We start from the raw sequence: 18,607 nt of genomic DNA, 5'->3' as shown, positions 1-18,607 counted from the left end.
CGGTTCTATTTTTGGACGGTAAAAAATCTGATCCGGTTGGGTGGACGTATCCAATGAATGTCGGGGCGTCTGACATAGCTCCGTGATCCACATTACCCGAGCTCAGCTTGGGGCTCCTACTCGGTGGTTGGCTCGTGTGTGGTGGGTTCTGGCAACTTGGTCGGGCAGTCAGCCACGGAGACCTCAATAACTAAACTGAGGACGCGTGCACTGGCCGGTGGACCACAAATGGAGATATTGGTTTTGTCGCCCGACCACAAGAGGCTCGATTCTGCTACCGACCCTAGCGGACTCGGCCATGCTATCAGTCACGACGGACTCGACCACGTCGCCAACCCTGGAGGGCTTGGCCATGCTGTCGACCACGTCGCCGACCTCGTGGGACTTGGCCTCATCGTTTGTGGAAGACTCGTGCGTCTTACGGCTCCTATTTTTCACTTGGCCTAATGGGTTCAATTCGACCTCGATCAGGCCACATGTCACCCACTGGTTGGCCATCATTTTGTGGCTCATCACAAGGGTGAAAAGATATCCATGATGTTAGTATGCAATTTTGCACGTACATGATTTGTTTTAATTGCTTTCTCACATCAATTCTAAAAATATGGATCCATAGAGATGATACCTTTTTCAAAACACCCATTGATGTGAAGTTCAATTTCTCACCACACTTTCAACATAGGAAACCTCTCCCATTTTATAAATAGTAACCTTTTTAATTCAAAATGTCCATCAAACGCTCCCCAAACTCATGGATTTTGGTATCGAGAATCGGGATCAGATCCACAGTATCGGACCAGCCCGATAAAAGATAGGTGATACAAAAATCAAAGGCAGCAAAATAATAATAATAATACTAAAGGATAAAGAACAATAACGGATCACGCAACGCAGCATGTATCTGCTCCCAAACACAGCCGCACGTGAAATGATCAGCTCACCCTCTGAAAGGCGAAAAGGACCTAGGATGCATCAGTCATTTCGTGCACAGGCTATGCTGGAAACAGATACACGCCACGCTGCACGACCGGGTTAGCATTGTTTATCCCAAAACAGAAATCAAAATCTTTGGGCACAAAACCATCCTATCTGGCCTGATACGGCCGATCCATTAACCAATTCATACTTCTCATTTCAAACTTAACAATATAAGCTTGAATAATTGTTCTTCATGATTAAATGATCCTTACTTTCAACATCAATATCCCTTCTTAAGGCTTGGAACAGCATATGATGATGAAGTCCACATTCTCTACCCAGATAGCTGATTTCCTTCCATACCAGAGGAAAAATAATCAAATTATATTTTTGATCTCTCAAGATCAGAACACCCCGATTAGAACAAGTACAATATGCTTCACAATTGGATGGTTTGGAGCTCCATTTTCTGATCTATGTAGAAAAAATGCCAGCTTGAATCATGGAAAGCTCTAAAAAAATCATCGGAAAAGGTTTCAATCTTAACTTCATTTATAAACCTTCTGCTATCCAAAACATGCTTTACTGAATCTCCAACAACAGAGTGCTTGAAATCCAACACATGTTGCTCATACCTCTCAAAGCTATTCCCAAACACCACCATCTTAGTTAAAAACCCTGCTTTCCAATTTGCTTGTAACAGATTGTCATACAAAATGGCCTCACAGTGTGGCATAAAGAATATTGTAGGCTTCAATGCTTGTCTTCGTCCTTGTTCATTTACAGATAAAACATGACAACCCAAAGCTTCCAAGACCCTAGCTTCCGTAGTTGAAATGACTGGATCAAAGATCTCAATATCTCCAATCCAATCAAACTTTCTCTTGATCAAGATTGCAAGGCTTAGCTGCAATCTTGGGGGATCATATGATTCAATGCTGCCAATCCCATATATTACCATCTGCAGTTTAGTTTCACAACCCAGGACCCTAGAAAAGTGACCAATGATTTGAGGAGCTTGGATTTGATCAAGGAAAGTACGGTAGAATTCAGTTTTCTTTAGGTTCTCCATGCACATGTGAATCTTTTGCATCAGTTTTGATTCTCTTTTTGGATCAGTTTCAAGATCCATTGGTGTCCAAGGTTGTGGCTGTGACAGTTGTTGTTGCTGTTGTTCTAAGGTTTTAATCTTGGGCAGATTGCTCCGCCTCTGTTTGCCTCTGCGAGGTAGAACAAGAGTCCAGTCTTCATCGGGGTTTACAGGTTTAAGAATTTTTGGAGCAGCAGCCATTGTTGCTGGTGGACTCTCCTAGTTTTTGGGGAACCAGCGGGAGCCACGTATGTTCCCAAGTGCAGACTTTTTCCAGTGTAACCTACAACCAAGACAAATTGCATGTTTATCAAAATCAATCCAGGATATGCAAGGCTGCCCTCAAACTTTTTTTTTTAAAATGTCCAAAAAAATAAATAATGTCAGATAAAAAAAATTATATTAGCTCTCAAAAGAGTCATGACCTGATTAAATATAGCTCTTCAGTCATTTTATATATTAAAAAAAAAAAGACTAGCTCCTCTTCATGAATTAGTCAGTAATTCAAAAACAGAACATAAAGGGCAAAAAATGGGAAAAAAATAGTACATCCATAGCCATAAATTAGGTATTAATCTAATAAAAAAAAGAAGAAAAAAAAGCTAAAATCAAACTAAGTAACTTTTTAATGAAAAAACTGAATTTCATATGAATAGAGAGTAAATGGAAAAGTACAAGCACATGGATAGTGCTTAGATTATCAGAATCAACATGATTGCAATTGTCTAACTGTCAAACTCTAATTCATTCAATGAATACTTCCTTAACTGGTAGACCGGTCGTAAACACACTACTATACAAAGGTATTACCAAGGGAAAGTCTTGGATTGAGCATGGTGCAGTACAAAGAAACAGTTCTAAAATAAAGATGCATAAACACATCAATGAGAATCTAAATTAATATATTTTTGTTTCCTCTAGCTCTTGTCCAATGAAAAAGACGAGCCATTATATTATTCTAAACATAAGAAATAGATGCAATGAGATCCTAAAAAACAATAAACTCCTTATTCAGAGCTGATTTAAGTAACAGACGGAAATCTGCTTAGTTGTAAACAAAAGGATGGACCATGAGATTTGCTCACCACAGTAATTTGCCAAGGCCACTATTGCTCAAAATCAGTAGATTCGTTTAACCAGAACTCTATGTTTGACTTGTAATTTGTAAACAATGTGTTTTACATTGACTTTGTCAAAGAAATATAAGACAACTAGCATAGCTTTAATATTCAGTCTCCTTCTAACTTTCACCCTTTCTTCCTCCCCAAATTTCATCCCAGCCCTAGGGATAACAATACAGCCACTTTAAGTTTGGCCTTGATTGCCTAATATTTCAAATTATAAAAAAACAGGGCGTACCCAGTGCACGAGGCTCCCACCACTGCGGGGTCTGGGGAGGGTCATTAATGTACGCAACCTTACCCCTGTTTTTGCTAAGAGGCTGTTTCCAGGTAATATTTCAAATTACAAAACGTGCTTAAATTTGTTACAATATTTCTTTGCTTTCTACCATTTCCATATTTCAATTTTCAATTATGCTCTTTATTAGTAAGAGAATTATTCAGTTACAATCTATAGTGGCATTACTGTACTTTTTTATAATAGGCATTGGAGTTGAGTATGGCAAATCCTATGCTCACTAGATAGTCCCTGCTCTTTTATCCTTCCTTATTTTTCTTCTTTTCTCCCTCTTCTATAGTAACCCATTCTATTATTTAACACTCTTATCCATTAGCAGAATTCAGAAGTCTTCCAATTTATTACTCCACTATTTGTAATCTCTCTCCTTTAATCTATAATCATATTAAGATGATATGCAGGCCTTCCTTGGTACCTATTGTTTCTGAACTTCTCTTTTCAATTTTACCATCAACTATTATCAAAATCCCTCAACATTTACTTACAATGAGAAATACCCGCTTTGTCACATCCATAGTCCGAAATCTCGCGGAGATTCTCGGTTTTCCAATTTCCCAAGTCGAGATGGCCTACGAAACTTAAAAATACACTTTCTCGCCGAGATCTCGTTTCGATATGGGTATCTAATTTGTGTAAAAAACAGGTATAAAAAATCAAAATCTCCCCAGCGAGATCTCGGGTCAAGTTGATGGTTTCGGGTATGGGCTTGGGTCAAAATTGACCCATTTAACTTCATTTAACCTATCTAAACACCCCATCTCGATAGAACTCGACGAGATTCTGTCAAGAGGGGGTGTTTACTCTCATTTGCTCTCTCTTCTCTCTTCTTCTCTCAAAGTCTCAATTCTTCTCTTCCCTACTTCAATTTTTGCTTAGATTCAAAACTCTGGAAGCTGATTTTGCTGCCAAACTGAAGATTGAAGCTCATTTTTGCAAGATTGATCCAGTTTTTGAAGGATTTTTAAAAGGTAACCCATTTTCCCTAAATCTATTTTTTTCAAAAAAATTTGATGAAATCTTGGTAGATGGGTGTGATTTTGAGTTATGTTATACAAATTTGGCCGATCTATCACTTGATGGAGGCCGAATTTTTTTTGGGTCATTAAATTTTTTATTATAATTTCTGAAAAAAAAAATGAATTTTTTCAAAAAAGAAATTAAAAAAAAATAGGATAAATACTTATTGTTTAGTTTAAAAAATATATAAAATTAAGGAAAAATACCTATTTTTGTTGGAAAATTATGCACAACATTTATACATAATGTCCAACTTCAAATGATGTCAAATACATCATTATGTTATAAAATTTTATATTTGAAGGTATAATTATTTTTAATAAAATTGTAAATAGTATTTTTAATTAATAAATAAATACTAGGGTTAGGGAATAAATAAGAGATAGGTATTTGATTGTCCGAGTAGATTCATATTATGTTTAATAGTTATGAATACAATACTTTAAGTGTTTAATACCTTACATTAAGTCTGTAATAGTTACAAAATAAGATATTTCTTACACAATGGGGGATATAACATGGCTACATGGAGTCCCGATGTCTGAGGACAAAAAGAAGTCAAAGTGTAACTACTGTGGAAAGATTCTAAATTCTGGAGGAGCAACTAGGTTAAAGGAACATTTATCTGGTTTGGGCAAGGATGTTGCCAAATGCTGAAATGTTCCTAGCCAAGTGAAATTGGCAATGGCACAAAACTTGAGAGGAGTACGAACAAAGAAAGCTGAGAGGGAAAGACAACAAATAGCTTTTGATAAGGCAGTTCTAGAGAGGCCTGGTGTAGACATCCTTGGAGGAGTAGGAGATGATACTGAATATAGGCCTACACCTGGTGAATTCGAATCAGAGGCTGAATGGAGGATTTACCAGCAGACTTTGGCAGAGAGTAGGCAAAGTTTTCATTTTGACAATATAAGAGCATGAGTAAATAAGAGGAGCTGGTGGATCTGGCTCAGCTATACCAGTGCAATAAGATGAGAGGAGGAGAAGCACTGGCACAAAAGATATCCCACGGCCCCAAGCCCGACCACGAGCACGTTCCCCAGATACCATTTTTGAGCAGGATCCATCTACCTTTAGGCAGCAAGATGCCTTCCAGCCAACCATCCCGCAAGTGTTTGGTAGTAAACAAGAGGAAGCACGGAAAGCCTTCAGCAAGTTCATGCTATACAATGGCATTTCAGCTAATGTAGCACAAGGAACATATTATAATGCATTCCTTGACGCTGCAGGGAAGGCTGGCCCAGGATGGAAGGGGCCTACACCATATGAGTTGTATAATGTATATTTGCCTAAAGAGGTAGAGGAGCTGAAAGAGTACATAGAGGGTCTGAAGCCAAGGTGGGACACATATGGGGTTACTCTTATGGCTGATGGTTGGATTGGACCTACTAGACAGTCCATTATAAATTTCATGGTGAGTTGTAATGGGAAGACTGTCTTCTTGAAGTCTGTTGATGCATCAAAGCATGTCAAGGATACATCATACTTGTATAAGCTACCGAAGCAAGTGGTGGAGGAAGATATAGGAGCAAAGAACGTTATCCAAATTGTGACGGATAACGGTTCTAATTTTAAGAAGGCTGGAGAGAAATTGATGAACAAGAAGAGTAAGAGGATCCGCCTCTTTTGGACTCCATGTGCAACCCATTCTATTGATTTAATGCTGAAGGACATGGGGAAAAAAGCTTTGGTGGCTGGTGTGGTCAATAGGGCGAGGCAAGTGACCACCTTTGTGTATAACCATGGTTATGCTTTAGCCATGATGAGGGAAAAATGCAAGGGGGATTTAGTAAGGCCTTGTGTCACTCGATTTGCTACCAATTACATTGCATTGAAGAGCATTCAATCGAAGGTGGTAGGTCTGAGGTCAATGTTTGCAAGTGACCAATGGTTTAGTTGGCCAGGTTCTAGACTTCTAGGACAGAAGGAGGGAAGGCAGTACAAGAGACCATTGTAAGTGATCAACTTTGGAAGGACTTGTATAAATTTGTTGCCATATTAGAGCCAGTGGTGGCAGTACTAAGGATGGTTGACACGGAGAAGAAGCCTACCTTGCCCCACATATATGCTGCCCTGCAGAAGATACAGGAAATGGTTCGAGCCGCAATACCCCATAGTTGTCATGGCGAGGCCGAGAGGGCGCGGCGACCACGCCATGGCGACCCTCCTTTGATTTCTTCTTCCGACTCTCTTTCCCTCTTCGATTTCTTCTTCTGTCTTCGATTTCTTCTTCCCTCTTCGATTTCTTCTTTCCCTCTTCAATTTCTTTCGATTTCTTCTTCGATTTCTTCTTCCGTCTTCTTTCCCTCTTCGATTTCTTCTTCTGTCTTCTTTCCCTCTTCGATTTCTTTCGATTTCTTCTTTCCCTCTCGATTTCTTCTTCGATTTCTGAATTTTCTTCTTAAAACTTGAGAAACAATAGAGAAAAAATAAAACATGGCTTGAGTATACATCTATTAACACATTAAAAATAGAGAAAATAAAAAATAAAACATGGTCGACATGCTCGCCATGGCAACGCCACGTGTGGGCGACATGTCGATATATCGGCGTGACACCCCTCCACCGACTTGGATCGGCCGGTGACGCCGTGACAACTATGCAATACCCCAAAGTGCTCGCTCATACATTAACATCATTGATGAGCGATAGGAGAAGCACTTGAGTCATCCCTTGCATAAAGCTGGTGAGTTCAACACTTCAACATACTTTACACTTTATATGAGTTTTTACATTTACATATTCAAAACTCGAAAGTATTAAGTCACTAACAACTTATATTTATAGTTTCCCCTTTACTAGCATACTATTTGAATCCAAAGTACCAGTACTCGAATAATCTTGGGCTGGACACGGATTTGTTACTGGCAGTTGAAGCTGTTATTGAGAAGTTGGAGGTCAATCCCAAAACATAATCTGACTGCAATGATGAGATGAGACTATGGGACTTTGGTACATTGATAGTCAGTAAAGGAATGTAATTACTAAATAGCAAATACTAATGCCTCTAACACTGTTTGAAATTTAAAATGAAAATAGATCAAATTCTTCAGAGAGGCCTCATCAAGTTTCAGTCGAAAAATTGCAGTGGAGGGTAGACAAAAGTCAAACCCTAGTAGGTGGCAATGTGGCATGACTGTACATTTATGAATTATAATTTTATCCCTTTACAATGCACATATTCTTAATATTCTATGTTTATAATGCAACTAACTGGCGGGTGCTTTATGGTACAAGTTCACCTAACCTGAGGAAGGTAGCAATCAAAGTGCTCTCACAAACTTGTTCATCCTCTAGGTGCGAGCGTAACTGGAGTACATTCGCATTGATACACTCAAAGAGGTGGAACAGATTGGGTAGTCAATGACTGGAGCAGCTGGTATATGTGCATTATAATATGAGACTAAGGATGAGGCACATAAGTGAAGAATTTGAGAACAATGACAAAGATCCCATCGAGCTAGCCAACATATTCCAAGAGGACTCTGATGATGATGAGGATCCCCTATTCCAGTGGGTGAGGGATCGTGGTGCACCAGAGATGGATGAGCCTGGAGGTAGGCCCGACTCCACAATTGCGTTCGTAACCGGTACAAATGTTGACTATATGTCGCAAGAGGGGCGTGCAAATTCTCAGTCACAGAGACCTTTTGAGGCTGCAACAGGAACTGCTCCTAATGATGATGATGATGATGATGATGGTGGTGATGGTGATGGTGATGGTGATGGTGGTGGTGATGCTGGTGGTAGTGGTAGTGGTAGTGGCGGTGGTGGTGGTGGCATGCAGAGTGGTGGTTATTATGATGATCGTCATAAGGGGATGCGCGAGCAATACCAATATGAAGTGGGAACACAGGAGGACCATGTGCGTTTCACAGGTGAGTCTCAGTTTACACATGCCACATTAGATCAAGACCATGATGGCCACAAAAAAACGTACAAGAGAAGGACTGGTTACAAACACAACCAACCTCAGTATGATGACACGAGTTTGAACACCATGCTAGCAAGTTTTGGAAGCATAAGTATGGATACTGGTAGTCAGCATCAGCCGTGGCAATCATCTCAACCTCATTATGACTATGATTATGGCCAGCAGAGCACCGGTTCTGAATATAGTTCCTATGGTTAGTTTGGCCAGTCAACACATGCGTATGACTATCAAAGCATTGGGTCTAGCATTGGGTCCACATTCCAAGTCCCATACATTCCTCAATATGATAGTAGCATAAGCAGTGGATCTCATCCTTCATAGCAACGGTCTAACGCCACTGTGGAACAGCTATACCCTAGGATAGGGGTCTTGGCATATGTGGATGAGAACTCTTATATGAATGTTGTGGAGGACTATATGCAACAGTGGAGCAACAATATGTCATGGCAAGACTATGTGGGACAAATGGGGAATGAATGTCATTCAATCTAATTTTATGTGATGATAGTTGTAACTTGTAACATTGTTATTTGTTAAGCTTGAGCAATTTGATGTATCACTTATTCACTTTAACATTTCTAATGCTTATTAAGTTGTTTTCCTATTAATTGAATGTTTTGTTTGAGTCCTATATACATAAATTATGTCATTAATGTATATAGTATGCTATTTTAATACGTCGTCGCCTACCAACTAAGGGTCCGATGTAAAAGTCCTATTTGGACTTTGTTTTTGTAAAATCTAATAATGCCATTGTGTTTAAATCGCCTAAAATAGGCTGTATACCGATTTTCAGACCCAAAAGAGGTCTAAAACCCACCAAGATGGGCTTCCGAGTCGGGGAAAAAAAAAACGCACACACTCGCCGAGATCTCAGCCCAGCTCGGTTTTTTGCTGGGCAGAGATGGCTCCGAGACCCGAGTTTTCGAACCTTGGTCACATCGAGCCCAAATTCAATACATCTACTACATGTGCCGGCCATATTATGGACAGAATATGGGCCTTAAAGTGAACCAGATTATGGGCCAATACGGACTGCAGGGCTGGTTTTAGCTAAACCGTGGGTGCAAGTTGGGTTGGCTCTTTCTCCTCCAATGCTGGTCTGGTACTGCATCACTAAGCAAATAAATTATAAAGTAAAGAATAATTAACTCCATTAGTATTACCTTGAGAGCAATTTCTAACGGCAACTGACTAATGGGCAACTCCACCACGATCAGCTTAGCTAAGTTTGCTGATGCCAACCCCAGATTTTAGGTCTGAGAGTGCAATGTGATGTCCCTTCTTTTCTTTTGTTTAGGCCAACTTTGGTATGATTTCTATTTCTGTATCTACCCTATTTCTAAGAAATCATTTATGGGAATAAATTATGGTCTAAACATAGAAATTGTTGGGTTACTAAGGCTCTGTATAATAACGCTTCTGTTTTTTCTAGTGTTTTTTGGGTCCAGCACACTTTTATGTGTTTCTGTGTTTTCTGGGTGTTTCTGGATCCTAAAATGTTGTATGGTAACCCAGGAAAAAAAAACGTTTCTAAAGTTTAGAAGAAACAGAAATCTGTATGGGTCGCACTTAACATAATCGTTTCTGTTGTTTACCAAAAATTACGTAATTGCCAGCTACACCATGGCTTTTATACTTATGGTTCTTTAGCGGAAAAAAAAAAAAAAAAAAGCAAGCATCACAATTAAAAACTACTTAAAGAGATTATAAAAATATAACCACTTTCATAAAACTCAACTGCTCAAGATCTTATAAAGAGATTAATAAAAATGAAGCATAATACTCTAGGACTTGAGATGATTGAGTCATACGATGACTCAATCCAAATAAACCATTCCAATAACTAGAAATAACTCGGAATCCTGTTAAATCTGTCATGGAGAGAGAAATCCCGTACCACTTAGCTAGACATACCAAAACTTGCACCATACCTGCTGTATATATGTCTCTAACATGGTTTGCACATGCCCATTGATTCCTATTGATCACCATTTCATGTACCCCATCTTTAAAGATCTGTTTGTTCTTAAATTAGCAGAAAAAGATCGGTTCCTTAACATCTAATGAGGCTGATTTTAGAGATACAAGTGATCGTTTAGGGTGGAGCAGGTGGCCATGTTGATTTTAGAGATACAAGGGATCCTTTAGGGTGGAGCAGGTGGCCATGTTTCACCTATAATTAAAACTTTTATCACTAGCACTAAATTAAAACTGTAACTTCAAAGCCTAGGGGGAAAAAAAAATAATTAAAGAACCATATCTGTAACTGCAAACCTTCCTTTGCAGATATTATAATGCATCAGTGCATGTACTCTCACCTGAAAAATCTATTTTCAGTATAGTTTACAGGTAAGATTATAAAAATCTGTAACTGCATCAGTGCCACTTGGCTAAATTCAAATCTGTACAATACCCGGTTCCTACTCTACCTTACACCCTAATTTATAACCTGCAAGTAATCCCACGCTTTCCTTTCACAGTAAAAACTTTCACACATAAACTGAAGAGTTGCCAAAACCTAGCAGTTTCCATTAAGATCCCAAATCACTATACAAATCCATCCTTTTTAATGCCAAAAACAAGGATTTGCAGGGCTCTTTCTCTCTGAAAGTTTTTTTTTTTTCCTAAACAACAAAGGAATTCAATAGGTAGTTTTCTTTACAAATCCACCATATAGAGACCCCAAGTAACAAAGCATACCTTGGATAATTTTAGATAGATCCAAAAACCACAGATCTAAAGGAACATATTTGATTAAGTGCGACGAAAATTACAGATAATCATTTAATTCTTCTATCACACCAAACAAATCATGACAAAAAAAATCAACAAGAAAAGATGCAAAACAACAAATTTCTAATTCAACTAAAGATAATTGAACACCCTAGCTAGCAAGAGAACAATCCAAAGGACCAGATTGTGCATAGACCAGGAGGGCAACCTTTCAATAGAGAAGGAGATTGGGAAATCTCTTGGAGAAGGCTAATGTTCTGTTCAAGTAAGCCTCGGAGGCGTTGATTCTCGGAGCAGATAGAAGACAATTCACCCGTCTCTGATGGACAATTTAGGTCGTCAACAGCAGAGTGATCGTCATGGTGACAGTAATGGCGGTAATGCTCAAGTGCAGTCCAAGTGACATTTGCCACCTCCATGGTTGTTCCCACCACTTCCCATGGGTGGCTGATGCTGCCATGATCGTGGCTCATCTCTCTCTCTCTCTCTCTGAACCCCGGAAGTTATCGAATCGTAGAAACTTTTTTCTTTTGGTAAATAAATCGCAGAAAAATGTTACAGAAAATTTGAGACATGGAATGTCCATTACAAGAGAGAGCCTAACCGGAGTTGCAGAGGTTACCGCTTGCAAGAAAGAGCAAGACCGGAGTTGTAGAGCTTGAGGTTTTAGGGCACAAAACTGCAGGTATTGCAGAGCCTTCGATCGATTGAAAAGAAAATGTGAAGTTTGGGGCTTTGCTTGCCTTATGTTATGTTTTTCATAGAAAAGCCCAAAATACCCTCACTCACTTGAGTGAAGCTGGTGTTTCTCTGAAAATTGGTAGAAGTGTTTCTACCAAGTGAGAAACACCAATTTGGTGTTTTGCAAATGTGTACTAAAAGTGTGCCAAGTGTCCGGTTCATTTTAAAAAAAACAAAAAATCGAACCAAACATACCATTCAGTTTTTAGCGTGTTTCTGTTCCAAAAAAGCGGAAAAACACCAGAAACACTAAAAAAGAACGTTACCATACAGAGCATATTTGAACAACGGAGACCACATAACATGGATTGGGACTTGCTCAAAAGTAAACCAAACAAGCCCCACCATGTTGTTAAAGTGACCAAATACATATGCAGTGTGTATGCATTGTGGGGAACAAAAAAAGATTGGGGAAATATCATCCCCCTCCCCTCAAGTTTCCTTAATATCAACCCAATACCCAAGTTTTGAAAAATGATAATGCCCTCCAACTACTTGTTAAGGATTCTATCAACTATACCCTAAGTGACTAACTCTGTTAAAACAGCATATGAAAAGACAACATTACCCTCGTCTCTAACCTCAAATCGGACGGACAAATTTCAATGCCCAAATTTCTCCACCCAACCCTAAACTAACCTGAGTTATCCGTTCTCTCTCCTCTCTCCTCTCTCACTCCTCCCTCTCTCGACGCCAAGCACAACCCTGGTGATAACGATAGAAGATTACTCAGCAGAGGCGGCGGTAGGAGATCAGGTTTCAGTTGGAGTCACTTAGGCTTCGCTTTACTTGGTCTTCTGGGAATGAAATCGAAACCACATATCGAAGATGAAGCAGAAGGGAAAAAAGATGGAGAAGAGAAGAGATTATCCAGAGAAACAGAAGGGGAGAGAACTGAAAATTCGGGCACTGCAATGGAATTTGAAGGGCATTAAAAATATATGAGGTGTCATTATAGAGCACAAGTGGGTTTCTTACATGAACTGAAGTTTAAAGGAGTGAGTAATTGTGAGAGTTAAAATACAGATCGAGCTTTTAAGGGTAATGGGTTACATGTTCTAAAGAATTTCTGGGTTCAGTTTTTCCTCAAATCTGATGATCAAAATCAATTTCAGATGAGTGATTCTTAGAACAAATGGAAAAAATTAATTCCTGGCTTGGTTCTTACATCAAAGATTGTGATTCTTTTAGGGTTAAAATACAGATCGAGCTTTTAAGGGTAATGGGTTACATATTCTAAAGAATTTCTGGTTCAGTTTTTATACAAGGTTCAGAGTTGATTTTGCAAGATCTGAGTTTATATCCTTGAGTTATTTTCATTTGATTTATAGCTTGGGCTTTGCATGATTCGTAGCTTCGATCGCTTTTGGCCGGTGACGAACTTCCTTTTGACTTGAGTCTAGCCCGAAAACAGAGTCGGAAGCCAAGATGAAAATGAAAACATAACTTTTTTTTTAAACCTACGGGAGAGAGTTCATTCAGCTGTGTAGATGATAAGTACTATTAAAGAAAAGTAGTAGGAAGAAGATCGGCAGCGGTTCTATTTATGATGGAGAGGCTGACAGTGGAAGAGAATCGGCGGCGGTTCTATTTATGATGGTTGTGCTGGCGGAAGAAGAAGAAGAAGAAACGCAGAGAGGAAGACGAGGAAAGAAGATGTTGCAGGGGCGGTGAGGAAGAAGAATAAGAAGAAGATGAAGAAACGAAAAAGGGATTTTGGGATTGAATAGGGCAAAGTTCGAATGAAATTTTATTAAGGGTAATCTGGGTTTTTTTTAAAATTGGACATGCCCACATCATCACTTAATGGCGTTTTTTAACGTTTAGGGTACAGTTGATAGAATCTTTAAAACGTAGGAGAGGACATTATCATTTTTCAAAACTTGGGTATTGGGTTGATATTAAGGAAACTTCGAGGGGAGGGGATGATATTTCCCCAAAGAGATCTGCTCACTCAAATGATAGTCTATCCATAAGAGTCTTTAGTAAAGACATATCAAACAGTTACATGGCAAAAGACGAAAAAAAGACACGATAGCCACATTTGTTCATCGTCAATCCTTACAGGCTTCCTCAATCTAATCTGTAATTTGTTTCTAATATGCTCCCATTGTTGCTATGGCATACATTAGAGGGCGGGCCTCAGCACAATGGTAATGGAGCAGTGGTCGCGGGTTTGAGTCAGGAAACAGCCTCTCGTGAATCGGGGGTAAGGAAGCGTATGTTATGACCCCTCCCCAGACCCTGCAATGGCACGAGCCTCGTGCACTGGGTACGCCTTTTGTTGCTGCTACGTACCACATACCACATTCGCGATGTCTATCATCTCATCTTCATCACCATAACTATCGTCATCTCCACTTTCATTATCGAACTCTCCCCTATCTGTTTTTTCAAAAAGCCAATCTAATGTGGTTTGCTTTCTAATAAAGTTGTGTATGAATACACAAACAATCACAATCAATACTTGTATCTTGAAACTATATGGGGGCATCACTTTAAAATGGGAAAATGCTTCTTCAAGATACCAAATGATCTATCAATAATGGTTCTTAATGACAAGTGTGTAAAATTAAATAGCTCATTTGCTCCTAATGGTCTTAAACGCCTATAATCTTCTTGTTGATATCAAACATTCTGGAAAGGAGCACATACTCATGCACATGTGTATATATATTGAATCAATGCCTAAAATCCCTTGTTGCATTCTCACCCTCCTATTTCTGGTTTATACTTTAATTAAATGTTTAAAATTTAATTGGAAGGGGATAATATTCAAACCAACCTGAATCCTCCACACTAACGACTTTTTTTTACACATTCAATTATATGATGCATAGTTGTCAAGGTGACTAGGTGGCCCACAGCGTTGGAGTGGCGCCTAGGAGACAAGGTGTCGGCCTAAGCGTTGCCTAGGCATCGTATATGACCATGTAATATAGCAATGATAATCTTATATAATTATGCTCATGCAAAATAGAAGCCATGTCAATGCTATATGATATAATTATGCTAGTACTGACCTAATACAAGAACATATAGAAAAAATTACCTAATATATGAAAATCAACATATAATAAAAAGTATAGGTTATAATATAAGCATATTGATTGAAAAACAAAGCAACAAACACAAATCAATAAAAATTCGTGAAGTATCAACAAGGCAAGTTGTCGCCTTGGACCCAAGAAAGAGCTTGGATGCCCAGGCGGCGTCTACGCGACTCCTTGACAGCTATGATAGGATGGGGCCCAAAACTCTGAATATGTGTAAATATGATGCGGATCCGGAGTTCCAAAATCCTCAAATTGGATCACTATGGGCCTACAAGGCTACAACTAACAAACAAATCAATTTCAAAAGAGCAGTGGCAATTTCTGTAATTAAATGGAAGATCTGAACCCCCTTTTGGCAACTTGTCAAAAATAGGTATATAATAGGAATTAAATTTAAGAATAAAGGATAGTTCTGTAATTAAGTCAAAGAAGGGATACTGTAGAAACAAATCTTAAAGATGGGTATTAATATAATTCAGCCCATGGGGCTAGTTGCAAATACTAAAAATTTCCTATCTTCTTCTACATTCTACCTCACAAATCCTACGGTAAGGCAGGGAAACCAACTCGATTCAGGTGGGAAGATCACTGCTGTTTGGACTCTTTTCAACTTGAAATTTCCGGAGATAGTTCCTAAACCACTGATCTCTGAATCCTAACCAAGCATAACCCAAGTCGACAACCAGAAACAAATAAAAAAATGCACTGAAGTCAGCACTGGCAGAAGTTGCAGAACCAGGGTTGAATTTAGGTCAATATCTTGTAATAGGCAGGTTAGATGGTGATTGAACTCCAGGTTTTTGGGTCGCTTTGGGAAGAGAAACGATCTCCCAAAGTTTCAGGTTGATACAATGAGTAACCAAGGAGCTATCTCAACCTCCTCTTTTTTTCTTAACACAAACACGGAGAAAGAACAGTATTAGAAGAATAAGGGAACAGAGAATAGGAGAAGAGGAATAATATGGCAACAGTACCTGATGGAGGAGTTTCCGAAACCCAGGGAAGGAGGGGAACAGAGACAGCACACACACACTATGCCGCTGAGAGGTAAGATGAGAAATCTTCAAAATTCTATTCCAATTTTTTTTAATCTGAAAATATGATGGTTACAAGAGTATTTAAAGACTCAAACAATCCATAATCCTAATCTAAAACATAGTTAACTTTCTTTGGGACTCAAACTGAAACAAACTCCAAGTCGAACTCCATCTACGACTCTACTAAAAGATAAAATAATAAAAGGAAAAAAAAATACAAAATTAACTCAAAAACAAGTCCTAATTCCTACACATAGCTGCATCACAATATCATTACCTTATCATGGATTACGTATTCAAACCAACCTGAATCCTCCGCATGTCAATGTTATGTTTTGAAAAAAAGGAGTAGATGGTGCTCGAACTCCATCTACGACTCTACTAAAAGATAAAATAATAAAAGGAAAAAAAATATAAAATTAACTCAAAAACAAGTCCTAATTCCTACTTTATCATGGATTACGTATTCAAACCAACCTGACTCCTCCGCATGTCAATGTAATGTTTTGAAAAAAAGGAGTACATGGTGGGCCGTACGGTTGAAAGAGGCTACCAAAGTAGCCCCAAGGCCTCTTACTGAAGCAAACATTACCCCTACATTCCCTTCTCCCTCATCAAATTTCTCACTACCAGACCATAAACATTGACATTCATGACAAACATCCATACCCTCTCCACCCCTCTGTTCTCTCTCGTTGGACCTCTCCAATGACTGGAGAGGATCTTTGCACCCACCATAGTTGCAACAGCATCTAGGCGACCCAAGACGTTGAAGGGGGTCTGGACGCAAGACAACACCAACAAGGCCACCAAGACACCCGCCTAGGTGACCAAGGCACCTGGACGCCTAGGTGACGATGCCTTGACAACTATGGCACCCACAAAATAACGTCACAATAATTGAAGGAAAAAATACCTAGCTGCACCTAATTATCACCATCCTTGTCATCGTGAAAAAACAAGCAATGATTTATTGCAAAAATTTCTGACACGGATGACCTTGAGTTGGCTAATGACATTGTTGCTCATCTCCTAAACTTAGTATCAAAAAACTCTGATAACATATGGAAGATGGACTAAAATGGTACTCATTATAATCTCCATCCACTAAAAAACACATAACGACTATAAGACAATTGTACTACCTATCTATAAATTTCTTTTCTCATCCAAGTGGAGAAGGAACATAATGAGATTATGGGACATAAACGAGAAAAGGTTTGTTGCCTGTGGGTGAGATAAATGGCAGAAAGAATCGTCTCAGTAGTGTAAAGACAGAACATCATCAGCTCAGACTGCTGCAAGCCATTACACTCTGGTCTTTGCAGTTAAACTACAACAGAGCACTTATTCTGTTCGTCAAACGGTCAAAGAGAATAATCACACTCCCAAATTCACTTAAAGGAAATTCAAAATTTCCAAGAATTCTGCTCTGTTCTGTCTGTCTCCTCATTCTCAAACTCCTCCCTCCAAAAGAGGAATTAGATGGTCAAGTAAACCAACAAGATTGCATCTGACATTAAAGCATAGAAACGGTATGTCGATAAGACTGTATCTGGCCTTTAATTTCCGATGAATAGTGATTGATCAATGTCCCAGTATAGCAATAGGTAAATCACTAGTACTTCAGATACGAACATGGAGACGGACTCTCCTCTGACAGAATTAAGAGAAGCTAGATCAAACCAGAGAACATAAAACACCTAGGTTTCACACAAATATGTCGATCTTTGGTTCCAATACTATTACTGAACAAGAACAACATATTGATGAATCTTTAAAAAAATAAAAATAAAAAACCTCAAAACAGAGCTGCGATAGGCAACATACGTACCCTAGTTGTTTAGATCTGGGAGGCAATGGAAAGAAGACAGAGGCTTCAGTTTGAACTCGCCGGCGGCCCCTAAGAGGAAAAAAAATCCGGTCGAATTTCAGTAACCAACAAACCGAGAGCAGCGAGCGAAAGTGAGAGAATCGTACCTGCTAGATCGCAGGCACTAAGGCTGTTCAGTTGTCCACTTGACCTGAAAGTGTGAGAAAAGTCAGAAGGCAAATTCGAGTCTTTGCCTCAAGGAAATGAAGAGTAGAGACAATCCAGCACGAACAATACCCAAAATTTCCAAGAACAGCCCAAAAAAGGGAAGGAATTGCGAAGAGCTTAAAAGAGGAGATGCAAAAAACTTGGAAGATCAGAAGGAAAGAAATTGCAAAGAGGTTGAAGATGATGGAACAGGGAGGGAAGCTCATCTATTTATATAGAAGAGAGAAAGATGCATTTAAACCTAGCATGCTGAGCTCCAATTCCCCTTGGATCAGCCATTTCATCAAACACTGCTTGGGTTTGCCAAATCCCACCAGCTCGTCTTCCCTGACGAGACGAGTGCATAGTCTCCGGTGGGGTCACGTCATGCATCACCAAAAGCACCTGAGCTCCAATCAATTTCTCTAGTAGCGTTACAATGGTACCTTTGGATTGAAGGGAGTGATATTCAAATCTCGTAATGGAGAAGAAATCCGACGGCGAGTGAAAAGATGGAGATAGATAAACTGGATATGCGGAGACGACAACCAATGGATTTCTTTGCACTTCCATCACGAAGCTAGGCAAGGTGAAGAGTGAATCGTGCGGTTTAGATTTTCTAACGAGAATGTTTGGGTA

General features: G+C 39.2%; 1 protein-coding gene across 1 annotated transcript; it reads right to left on the bottom strand.

Annotated features, from left to right (window-relative positions):
* Positions 1-1,356: 1,356 nt before the first annotated feature.
* On the bottom strand, positions 1,357-17,834 carry LOC122644178 (protein SENSITIVITY TO RED LIGHT REDUCED 1-like). The gene is made up of 2 exons (XM_043837793.1): positions 17,783-17,834; positions 1,357-2,291 (listed from the first exon to the last, which is right to left on the bottom strand). Exon 2 carries the CDS (start codon positions 2,207-2,209, stop codon positions 1,358-1,360), a length of 852 nt encoding a protein of 283 aa, XP_043693728.1. The 5' UTR covers positions 2,210-2,291; positions 17,783-17,834; the 3' UTR covers position 1,357.
* Between the last annotated feature and the right edge of the window lie 773 nt (positions 17,835-18,607).

The sequence above is a fragment of the Telopea speciosissima genome, chromosome 10 (genome assembly GCF_018873765.1).
Source record: "Telopea speciosissima isolate NSW1024214 ecotype Mountain lineage chromosome 10, Tspe_v1, whole genome shotgun sequence".
Lineage (NCBI taxonomy): Eukaryota > Viridiplantae > Streptophyta > Magnoliopsida > Proteales > Proteaceae > Telopea > Telopea speciosissima.
The sequence above is the reverse complement of the archived record's forward strand: the minus strand, read 5'-3'. Positions and strand labels throughout refer to the sequence as shown.

Bases quoted from the DNA above. Each gene is read 5' to 3' on its own strand.
- LOC122644178 (XM_043837793.1), bottom strand. From the start codon at position 2,209: ATGGCTGCTGCTCCAAAAATTCTTAAACCTGTAAACCCCGATGAAGAC.